This window comes from Myotis nattereri, assembly GCF_964212035.1.
Source record: "Myotis nattereri genome assembly, chromosome: 1".
Classification (NCBI taxonomy): domain Eukaryota; kingdom Metazoa; phylum Chordata; class Mammalia; order Chiroptera; family Vespertilionidae; genus Myotis; species Myotis nattereri.
In genome coordinates this window covers 65,223,925-65,236,301 of record NC_138075.1, presented here as the reverse complement: position 1 = coordinate 65,236,301, position 12,377 = coordinate 65,223,925, and the positions used below count along the sequence as shown (strand labels likewise).

The following is a 12,377-nucleotide window of genomic DNA, read 5'->3' as shown; positions in this document are numbered from 1 at the left end:
GTAATTTTTTTCCTTGTATTTGATGATAGATCCTCCTAATTATTCTCTACTTTGCAGTTCCAGCTCCTTTTTCCCTCTGTGATGGTTGTAGTAGAACAAATTAAAAGTCAGAAGGTGAGAACTATTCTTTTTCCTTTTGCTTCAGTAAGCACCAAGTAAATATTCTTAATTTTGCCTTACATTCTTTTTTGAAGACTCTAGATTTTAGTAGTTTGTATGTATGTATGTAACAATATTTGCTTGGGTATTATGCTAAGTGTCAAGAATGCAAAAATAAATTATGACCTTGCCCCTAAGTACCTTCTGGTCCAGAAGGTGTGGAAAATGTTAATAGACATACTCAAGAATGCTGTTGGATAAGAGAATAATGCTATGGATATTTGGAGTTGGGAGCTTTTTGCACTAAGGATTTAAAACTGTTGTATATGGATCTTAAGGAGAAGCTAAAAGTTAATTCTTAAAAAAAAAAGAAGGCAATAGTTTCTTGTTAGGGTGTTGGCAGTTTTATGAAAATTAGGCCATTGGGTAAAACCTCATGCTTATTATTTATTAAATATGCCTATTCTTATCACAAGTTTTCATCAAATGCACTGAAAAGGTAGGGTTCCCAATGTCAGGAGACTGTCTTTTCTAGGCAACATCAGTAATTCTGAAGAGTAAATGCTTTGAGATTTCACATTAGAAGAAGAATTAACAAATGGATTAAACGTGTGTTTTTAGCTCATTCATGTTTTTAAGCTGTTATATTTCTGCCTTGCCTAATTAGGAATGCTCACCTTGGTGAATATAACTAGTTAGCCAGTTAATTTGCCCAGTTTCTACTTTATTTTTTCACCTTGTGAGTATAGAAATTTATATTTTGCTGTATTCACTCTGTCTAGCAAAGCCAGAAGGGGAGGTGCTCTTTGGTCTTTCAAAGCTGATTGTCCTCATCATATAACATAGAGATTTTTTTTTTTAAGTATTTTATTGATTTTTTACAGGGAGGAAGGGAGAGGGATAGAGAGTTAGAAACATCAATGAGAGAGAAACATCGATCAGCTGTCTCCTGCACACCCCCTACTGGGGATGTACCCACAACCAAGGTACATGCCCTTGACCGGAATCGAACCTGGGACCCTTGAGTCCGCAGGCTGACGCTCTGTCCACTGAGCCAAACCGGTTAGGGCAGCATCGAGCTTTTATACTTTACATACATTCAGTCCTCTAAGGGGTCAAATAGGTTAAGGAACTGTCTGGGGTCACACAGATGGTAGGAAATGGTAGAACTGGACTATAAGCCCACATCTGTCTGACTCCAAAGACTATGACCTTCTGAACTCTACTAGTCTATCTCCTAAATTGGAGGGCACCTTCTCAGTGACTGGATTTAGTATAAGGATTCCATGCCTAGCTGCACATTTCAGTTGACTTCCAGCTTCCACTGGCCACAGGAAGGAGAGTGGAAAATTAGCAGAGGGATTGCTGATGGGCAAACCTTCCTTCCTGCCAGGGGGTGGTAGAGAAGCTAGTGTGCTATGGCTCTACCCAGCGAAAAACGGATGTAGCCAAGAACATGGGCTGGAGGTGAGACTGGGGATGATTGCAGACAGGCAAAAGGGATCCTTTTAGAATGATGGAAATGTTATGAAAGTGGATTATGGTAATTGGTTGCACAATGCTGTAAATTTACTAAAAATTGTTGAGTAGTACACTTAAAATGGGTGAATTTTATGTTATGTAAATTATTCATCAATAAAGCAGTTGTTGTTGTTTTTTAAAGAGAAAGCCAGAAGGCATAGAGAGAGGGGGCAGATTTTTAGAAAAGTGTATACTTTAGAAGTAGTATAAATTAGGCCTTAATCTGAAAGAAAGAGATTTCTTTACCTCTTTGCTTGGAATTTCAACTAAATGTTTCTGGTTTCTCTAGTGCAATACTTCTCAAAATTCATTGTGCATTATAATCACCTGAAGCAAATTGTTAAAACCAGGTTGTTGGGCCCTACCCCAGAGGGTCTGATTCAGGAGGCCTGGAGTAGAGCCCAAGAATTTGCATTTCTTTTAAGTTCCTAGGCGATGCTGCTGCTCCTTGAGGTGGGGCCAGATGGAGAGGGGTAGGGAGGCTGTAGAATCCATACTTAGAGAACAACTATTATGATATTCTGATTTATAATAAATACATATTTGGTCTTCCTATTGTTTGTTGTGCCGAGCTCAGCACGGCCAGGGGCGAACCTGAGAGGGGGTGGCAGTGAAGGATTAAAGAAGAAAGGCAGGGACCCTTCCCCACTCCCCACGTGGGAGTCTGTACTTGTTCTTCAATAAATCTCCCTTTGCTATACTAAAAAAATAAAATAAAATAAAGAAGACAGACAAGAGAATAAAGCTGGGGCTAGGTGAGACGCTGCTCTCGGGTGGGGAGACAGTGCTACAGCCTGCAAGCCGAGTCTTTATTTTATAGCCAGATTCCAGGAGGCAAAGTAAGGGCGTGGTCAAGATGTTTACAATGTTTTCATGGGTTTCGAATCTACTCAATTACATGCACCTGAACTCTATCAAGCTTTGTTTTGGCAGCACTTGCTGCACCTCCCGCAGCCTACCTCACTTAGTTCGGACCATAAGGTCAAGCTTACAACCACAGCCTTTGGCTATAATTGTGCTGGGAGGGCTTTGCCCTCCAAGCTGGGACTTGCATGTGGCAAACGAGAGGACCATGACCTCTCTTTAGTCTGAGGCTTGAACCTGCCCAGATGCTGTAGCTGCTCTCCACAGTTTGTGGCACAAAGCTCATAAAACCCTTGGAATTTCCTAAGTGGTAAGAGTGATAAAGGTGTCTTGATATTCATAAGAAACCCCTATCAACCTCACCTGAGTTGTTGTTTTAAATTGTGTATTTTTTTAATCCTTACCTGAGGAGATTTTTTTCTATTGATTTCAAGAGAAAATAGAAGAGAGGAAGAGGGAGGGGGGGAGAGAGAGAAACTTTGGTGTGAGAGAGACACATTGATTGGCTGCCTCCTGCACATGCCCCTACTGGGGCCTGGGAAACTGCAACTGAGGTACATGCCCTTGACCAGAAATTGAACTCATGACCCTTTGGTCCTCAGGCCAACACTCTAACCACTGGGCAAAGGTTGGTTGTTTTTCTGGGTTTTTTAAAAAATATTTATAAATTGGGGTGACATTGGTCAACATGAACATATTGGTTTCAGGTGTGGGTTTCTAAGTTACAAGACCTGTATATTGCACGGTGTGCCCACCATCCAAAGTCAAACTTCTCTTTTCACCTTATCTTAGGTCCTCCTTTCCCCACCCCCTTCCCTCTGGCAACCACCACACTGTTGTTTGTGTTCATGAGTTTCAGTTTTATATCCCACATATGTGTGAAATCATATGGTTCTTAGCTTTTTCTCACTTATTTAGCATGATGTTCTCAAGGTCCAACCATGTTGTTGCAAATGGCACTATTTCATCCTTTCTTATGGCTGAGTAGTAAGTGTTCCATGTGTATATGTACCATACCTTCTTTATCCAGTCCTCTATCGTAGACACTTAGGTTGTTTCCATGTTTTGGCCACTGTGAATAATGCTGCAGTGAACATAGGGGTGCATATATCTGTGCGAATACATGCTTTCGAGTTTTTCGGGCATATACCCAGGCGAGGGGATTGCTGGGTCATATGGTAGCTCTAGTCTTAATTTTTTTGAGTAATCGCCAGACTGCTTTCCATAGTGGTTGTCCCAGTCTATATTCCCACCAGCAGTGAATGAGGGGTCCCTTTTTTCACAACCTCTCCAACACTTGTTACTGCTTGTCTTGTTGATCATGGCCACTCTAACAGGCACACCTGCGTTGTTAATGAGGTGACTTTTGCACAGCACTTAAGGATAGGCGCTGGTTGCCAGGGGAATCAACCATGTGATTGGAGAGTTGGAACTTTCAGTCCCACCCCCAACCTTTGAGGAGTGGGGATGGGGGAGAGCTTGGAAATTGAGTTCAATCACCTGTGCCTGATGATTTAATCAATGGTACCTGTGTGATGAAGCCTCCATTAAAACCCAAGAGGACAGGATTCTGAGACCACCCAGGTTGGTGAACCAGAACAATTCCACCTGCACCATGCAGGGCCCAAACTCCCTGGGGACAGACGCTCCTTTGTTTGGGATCTCATCCTATGTATCTCCATCTGGCTTTTGACTCCTATCCTTTCATATACTTGGTAAAAAAACAAAAACAAAACAAAACTGTAATCTAGTGAATAACCGGGTTTCCTGAGCTCTGTGAGCCACTCTAGCAGATTCATTGAACTCAAGGAGGGGGTCATGGGAACTTCTGATGTATAGCCAGTGAAAAGGACAGCAACAACCTGGGCTTGTAATCGGCTTCTGAAATGGAGGATGGTCTTGTGGGACTGAGCCCTTAACCTGTAGCGTCTAATGCCATCTCAGGGTAGAGTCAGAATAAAATTAAAATGTAGGACACCCCAGCTGGTGTTTGAGAATTGCTTGGTGCTGTGGGGAAAACCCCACACATATTGAATTGTAGTCAGAATTGAACTATACCTGGATCTTATGATCAAGTTATCCCCATTCTCTACGCGATTGTGCCCTCTGGATTGAATATAGAATATGAGTTTGTGCTACATGAACTACTGAAATGGAATCCAGATTGAAAAGGCTATGTTTTCCACAGATTCATGGTTGTCAGATCCTGGAAACAGTATACAAACACAGCTGTGGAGGTTTGCCTCCTGTTCGAAGTGCACTAGAAAAGTAAGTCATGGTTCAATTGGGGGTTGGGGGCAGAGGTGGGTGGTCAAGTGACTTGACTGCGTGGGTTTTATTTTCAGGTCATCTCAGGTTTCCCTCTGGGGAAAGGTATGACCAGGATAGAAAAGACCCATGAGCAGAGGAGCCCATGTAATCCTTTTGATGGCTCAGAAATTGCAAAAAGAGGATTATAAAGTGTTGAGTATCAAAGCTAGATGTCCTTGAGGCAACCCTTTTAATATTTGGATCTCATCATCCTGGGAGAATTTCCATTACTTGTGCGAGATAATGCCTAGCTGTGTCTAAACGTGTGTATTTTGAATAGCTGCTATTTTCACATCGAGGCCCTTAAAAATGTTTATACTTTGTAATCCCATAATGCCACTTTTAGGAATTTTATTCTAAGAAATGTATTTAAAAGGAAATAAACATATGCACGAGCATTATTCATTGCAATGTTGTGTACTATATCAAGAAATTAAAAAATTAACAGCAGTAGAGGAAAGATAAAGATATATTCTCTTGATAGACTATAATGCCATTAACACTATACATACTATAAAAACACGTAAAAATATATATTTTTTAAATATATTTTATTGATTTTTCACAGAGAGGAAGGGAGAGAGATAGAGAGTTAGAAACATCGATGAGAGAGAAACATCGATCAGCTGCCTCTTGCATACCCCCGACTGGGGATGTGCCCGCAACCAAGGTACATGCCCTTGGCCGGAATCGAACCCGGTACCCTTCAGCCCTCAGGGCAACGCTCTATCCACTGAGCCAAACCGGTCAGGGCCGTAAAAATATTTTTTATAACACTAATTAAAAAGGATTCAGCCCTGACCAGTTTGGCTCAGTGGCTAGAGCATCGGCCTGTGGACTAAAGAGTCCCAGGTTTGATTCCAGTCAAGGGCATGTACCTTGGTTGCGGGCACATCCCCAGTAGGGGGTGTGCAGGAGGCAGCTGATTGATGTTTCTCTCTCATCGATGTTTCTAACTCTCTATCCCTCTCCCTTCCTCTCTGTAAAAAATCAATAAAATATATTTTTTTAAAAAGAATTCAAAAGTATGTCTTATGATTACAACTATATTAAATGTATATGGTGTTTCATGAAAGACTGCTCATTTGACTCGTATCCTATTCCCCTCTTCTTCCTCATTTCTTAAAAAGAGGGTGTGGAAAAAAAGAGGGTATGGCATTGATGGAAAAATTGAAAATCAATGATCTCTGAGGTGCCTCCCAACTCTTAACAATCTCCACTTTAACCACTACACAAGTAAGTCCTCAGATGAGCAGGAAAATTTCCAGAATATGTTTCTGGACTTCTCTCTTACTGTGCCTTTTTTTCCGTAATAAAAGAAATTAATTTTGATTGTAGAAAATACAGACATGCAAAGAGAAGAAATAAAAATCACCTGTTTTCGCAGTCCCTTGAGACACCCAATTCAACTTTTGGTGTATATCCCCTCTAGTTTCTCTCTGTATAAACAGACTGTATAGTTTTATGCATTGAATATAAAATCTTATGTAGATAACTAGGGGCCCAGTGCACGAAATTCGTGCATGGGTAGGGGCCCTAGGCCTGGCCAACGATCAGGGCTGATCTGTGGGGCGATTAGGGGGGGCCCCCACTGGCACCTGCCTTGACTGGCCTGGCACCGCCTGCTCGCCAGCTCCACTCCCTGCCACCGCTGCCAGTCACCTTCCTCTGCGGGGTGACCAGCAGGGCAATTGGGGTGCCCCCATGGGCACCCATCTTGGCCAGCCTGGCACCGCCTACTCTCAGGCCCCGGCTTGGGCTGGGAGCAGCTCCTGTGTTGAGCATCTGCCCCCTGGTTGTCAGTGCACATCATAGCGACCAGTCATTCTACCAGTCATTCCGTCGTTCAGTCAATTTGCATATTAGGCTTTTATTATATAGGATATAATAAATTTATATATTTTCAGGAACCAAACTTTACAGATCACAGAGTGCAATGTGCAAAATTTAAATGCCTTTACATTTAATTTTTTAAAGAGCTATTCCATTCAGTTAGCATACGACAAATAGCAGACTCAATCTCTTTTATTTTTTTAAAGTATATCTTATTGATTTTTTTACAGAGAGGAAAGGAGAGAGATAGAGAGTTAGAAACATCGATGAGAGAGAAACATCGATCAGCTGCCTCCTGCACACCCCCCACTGGGGATGTGCCCGCAGCCAAGGTACATGCTCTTGACCGGAATCGAACCTGGGACCTTTCAGTCCGCAGGCCGACGCTCTATCCACTGAGCCAAACCGGTCCTGGCTAGACTCAATCTCTTTTAGTTTCTTTTTCTTCCCCGATTATTTTGAAAATTTTCAAATCTACAAAAATGTTGAAAGAACTGTACAATAAACACCTATATACCCTTTAATTTCACCAGTTAACATTTTGCCACATTTATTTTTTTCTTTCTCCCTCTATGTAAACTGTGAAATGTATATGTAAATTTATATATTTATATGTAAACACCCACATACATACCATAATTTTTTGCTGAGTGATTTGAAAGTGGTCACAAATATAACAACACTTAACCCCTTAATGTCAGCTTGTATTGTTTAAAAAAAGGGGGGGGGCATTTATATAACCTCAATACCATATTATACTCAAGAACGATAACATTGCCCTAGCCGGCTTGGCTCAGTGGATAGAGTGTCGGCCTGCGGACTGAAGGGTCCCAGGTTCGATTCTGGCTAGGGGCACATGCCTGGGTTGCGGGCTCGATCCCCAGTAGGGGGTGTGCAGGAGGCGGCCTATCAATGATTCTCTCTCATCCTTGGTGTTTCTATCTCTCTCCCTCTCCTTTCCTCTCTAAAATCAATAAGGAAATATGTATATATAAAAAATAACGGTAACATTAATTCAACAGTATGATATCCAAACTATATCTGAATTTCTTCAGTTCCCCTCCAAAAATTCTTTATAGCTGTTCTTTTGTGAATCCAGGATCCAACCAGTGTTCACATGTTGCATTTGGTTGTCATGTCTTTTTAGTCTCCTTTGCTTTTTTGCTTTTTCTTTTTTTTTTAATCTTTGATGACTGACATTTTAAGAGTTCTGACCAGTTGTCTTGAAGAATGTTCCACAATCTGGATTTTTCTGTTCTTTCCTCATGTTTACATTTGGGTTAAAAAAATTTTTTTGCAAGAATACTACATGGGTCATATTATTTCCTGTTGCATCATATCAGAAGGCACAGAAAATAAGTTTGTCCCATTACTGGTGTTGTAAAGTTTGATCACTTGGTTTAAGTGTTTTCCACCAGATCTCTCTGTTTTAGAGGGACATTTTCCCCTTTGTAATTAATATGTTGTCTGGTGGTGATCCTTTGAAACCATGTAATTATCCCATTCCCCAACAACCTTTCTGCATTTTGTTGGATCATACTTGTTCAGGTATACCTGCCTGTTATGTATTGAATCTACTCTCCCTATGTGATTCCAACAAAAAATAAAACAAATTTAATACTAGGTTAGCCAAAGAGAGACTCCTGTAAGTCCACTTAATTTTAACAGTAATATCAGTGTTAAAACTTAATTTACACAAAAGGAGGAAAGAAAATGTGTTTCTCCTAAAAGACTATCAGAGCAGTCACTGAACATTTCAGACTTCAGTATGTAGGTCACAAGTTTGGAAATTTAACCAGTCCAGCCACAAACATTTAAATTAAAAATACCACAATTATTTTTAGCTTACTTGGTCATTTCCCTGTGACTCATCCACCTCTCAGGCCTCTGTTTATCCTGTAGCGGTTTAAAGCATACCCTCTGGGCCCCTGAGGGCTTAGTGTTCTTTAAGTGGACTTCTAAGGGTCTTGCTTTTCTCCCAACTCAGAATCCTGGCCGTGTGTCATGGGGTCATGTATAAGCAGCTCTCAGCCTGGATGCTACATGGACTCCTCTTGGACCAGCATGAAGAGTTCTTTATCAAACAGGGTCCATCTTCTGGTAATGTCACTGCCCAGCCAGAAGAGGATGAGGAGGATCTGGGTATTGGGGGACTGACAGGAAAACAACTGAGAGAACTCCAGGACTTGGTGAGAACATAGCAAGAAGCCCAGCATACTCCTGCCAGGAATCAGAAAAGACTACAGCTAAATGACCTTCTGGTGACCCTGCCCCAAGTTCATCATAGCCTGGGCACCTTCCATAAATTCTTTAGATATAAATACTTGTCTTTATCTTTTTTTTAATACTTAAATGTAATACCTAACTTAATGTGAGACTACAAGACAGGAAATAATTTGTGAGATTCCTTTTGTTTCCCCTTTTCCTAGTATATGCTTTTAAAAGGTTAATAATAAGTCTTGTCTCCTAAAGTAGTTTGTAGCTACCCTGTAGTATTTGTTTATAAATATATTTTTATTGATTTCAGAGAGAGAGAGAGAGAAACATCAGTGATGAGAGAGAATCATTGACCAGCTGCCTCCTGCATGCCCCCTACTGGGGATCAAGCCAGCAACCTGGGCATGTGCCCTGACCAGGAATTGAACCGTTATCCCCTGGTTCATAGGGCGACACTCAACCACTGAGCCACACTGGCTGGGCTACCCTTTAGTATTTAAATGCAGTTTGGAGTTTTGATTAAACTCTCCAAAGTCCTCTCTTGTCCTTATTCATCCATCCATTCATTTATCCTGTTACAACATTTAATTAAATGGGTGTTATGTGCCAGGCACTGTTCTAGGTGCCACAACTACACAGACAAATAATAGGTAGTAGTCCATGTCCTTAAAGAGCTTATAGTTTAGTGGAAGATATAAGTAAACAGTAACATTACAGTGTACTAAGTATTCTGGAAAGAGTAAGTATGGGTATCAGAACATGGTATTAAAGTAACTAGAGAAGTCTTTTCAGTGAAATATATGGGTAAATTGCAAAGAGTTTGAGAGGAGAGGTCAAGAAACATTCCAGGCATGCGTGTAAATATTCTAGGGAAGGATGTGTGTAAAGTACAGAGCCCATGAAGGACATGGCTCATTTGGGGAACCATTAGTAATTCAATTGAAATGGTCAAGTAAAGACTGTAGTATCTTGTAAGGACAGTGAAGGGGATGGGGGAAGTGGCAATCTGTGAAGCTGTTGAGTTAAGCAGAGGTAAAATCATGAGAGCCCTTGTAAACAGTGGGAAGGAATGAACTTGAACCTGAAAAGAGCTAGGAGCCAGTGAAGAATTTTAGGCAATATATTAGCACCATTGGACTTTATGATAGATCACTCTAGATACTGTGTGGGGATTCTTTGTGGGGTTTTTTTTTAATCAAGATTCACTGTAGGTACATTAGAAGAATGTGGGTGAAAATAATAATGGCTAAACCAAGGGTATTAACAGTAAATATGGAGAAAAATAAAGAGGCTTGAGAGAGATTTAAGAAGTGGAATAAGTAGGCCTTAGTAATCACTAATTGATTGGATATGGACCCAGAGGAAAGAATCAAGGATGATACCTAAGTATCTGCTTTCAGCAGCTAGGTGAGTAGTGATGATAAGCAATGTATATTGCTAGTATTGGAGGAAAGAATATGTATCTAATTTTGGACATGTTGAGTTTGAGGTACTTGTAGGAAATGTCCAGTGGGCTGAGGCTGGTGCTCATGAGAGCAATCTAGCTTACAGGTGACAATTTAGGCATCATCAGCTTTAGAAATATTTAATCTGGGTCAACGTGGGTCTTCAGGAGGTTCTGTGAAATGTATGTCTGTATATTTGTCTGGAAACTTTTATAATTGTAGAGAGTTCTGTGATGTAAAAACTTAAAATACCTGTTATGGTGAAAAATTCAGCCATGGAAGATGTGATGGTTGATAAAAAGGATGGGGAGAGTGAAAGGAAAAGGAATAGTGCCAGGAGGAACACCAGCACGAAGCCCAAAACAGTGAGGGCAAATAGCAGAGATCAAAGTCAGGACAGTTGAGTCCCTTGGAACTAGATAAGGGTCAAATCTAAAGCAAGGCAGGGATTGGGGGTGCTGAGTGATTCGGGGGGGGGTATCTGGGCCTTTCTGGGCTGTGTCGGTGGTTCTCCAGCTTCACTGTGCACCGGAGTCACCTGGAGAGCTTGTTAAAACAGATTGCTGTACCTCGTTGCCCAAGTTTCCTGTAGATCTGGGAAGGGGCTTGAAAATTTGCCTTTCTTATAAGCCTAACCAATGGACACATGCACCAGGGGGTGAGGGCATGAGTGGGGGTGGTGAGGGGAGAGATGGGGGGATAAGGACACATATGTAATACCTTAATTAATAAAGAAAAAATATTTTTTGAGAAAAAAGATTTGCATTTCTAACAAGCTCCCGTGTGAAGCTGATGCTGCTGGTCCAGGAGCCACACTTTGAGAACCACGTGGCTAAATGACTTGGGGCTGGAGTAAAGAGCTGGGCAGAGCAGGCATGTACACAAGATAATAAAATCATAGACGTGTAGACTTGGGAAAAGATCAAGTGTTCCACGGTACAAGTAGAGAAACTGAGTGCCAGATCTGCACAAGTAGTAAAGCGGAGTGAGGACAGAAATCCTAATATTAAAAAAACACTGGTCCCGCCAGTGTGGCTCAGTGGTTGAGTGTTGACCCCTGAACCAGGAGGTCACAGATCCCAGGTCAGGGCTCATGCCCAGGGTGTGGGCTAGTTCCCAGTAGGAGGCGTGCAAGAGGCAGCCGGTCAGTGATTCTCTCTCATCATTGATGTTTCTATTTCTCCCTCTCCCTTCCTCTCTCTGAAATCAATAAAAAACATATTACAAACAACAACAACAAAACACTGTTATTTCCACCATCTCCTGTGCTGCCTGAAAATGGAGTACATCTAACACTAGATGCAACTTCAGATTTAAAGTCCCTGCTCTACTTACAGAAAATACATATCACATGTTGGGATGTTTTCTTGTTTTCCCTTTCTTCACACATCATCTCTGATATGGGTTACTTCCCTGGCCAGCGCCTGATAGAGGAAGAGAACATGCTGGCACCATCTCTAAAGCAGTTTTCCCTGCGCGTGGAGATTCTGCCATCCTACATCCCAGTGAGGGTTGCTGAAAAAATCCTGTTTGTTGGAGAGTCTGTCCAGATGTTTGAGAATCAAAATGTCAGCCTGACTAGAAAAGGTAAGAATATCCTTGCACAACGTACCCCATCCTCCAAGGCCCTTCTGGATAGCGCGCGAACCCAAGTACCCCTGGTCCTAGTGAGGGCGAGTAATGTTTATGCACTGACATTTCAGCACAACCATGACGTGCTTGCTCGCCGGCAGGATGGGGGCCCTTGCTGTCCTGGTTGTGCCCCGCCTCCTGTGACGGTGCCTTCCCATTTTGCAGGATCCATTTTGAAAAACCAGGAGGACACCTTTGCTGCCGAGCTGCATCGCCTCAAGCAGCAGCCGCTCTTCAGCCTGGTGGACTTTGAGCAGGTGGTGGACCGTATTCGGAGCACTGTGGCTGAGGTTTGTCTCTCATCGTCTGTTTTCTTAGGAAGAAAGTGGATTAATTTCCCCAGGAATTGAATACTTGACTTTTGCTTCTTCTTAATGTCGTAAGAACTTAGCTTGGAGGGAATTGTTTGACAGAGTTGAAGGGCAAGAAGTAGGAAATGGAAAGATTCTCTCTGTT

At 41.9% G+C, this 12,377-nt stretch overlaps 1 protein-coding gene across 1 annotated transcript in view; it reads left to right on the top strand.

Annotated features, from left to right (window-relative positions):
* Positions 1-12,377, top strand: part of TUBGCP4 (tubulin gamma complex component 4) — a 47,488-nt gene that overhangs the window by 20,463 nt on the left and 14,648 nt on the right. Inside the window, exons 5-9 of the mRNA XM_081112623.1 lie at positions 58-114; positions 4,673-4,752; positions 8,615-8,816; positions 11,711-11,876; positions 12,087-12,211. Of these exons, the coding sequence (XP_080968749.1) occupies positions 58-114; positions 4,673-4,752; positions 8,615-8,816; positions 11,711-11,876; positions 12,087-12,211 (630 nt within the window). The remainder of the gene's footprint in view (positions 1-57; positions 115-4,672; positions 4,753-8,614; positions 8,817-11,710; positions 11,877-12,086; positions 12,212-12,377) is intronic.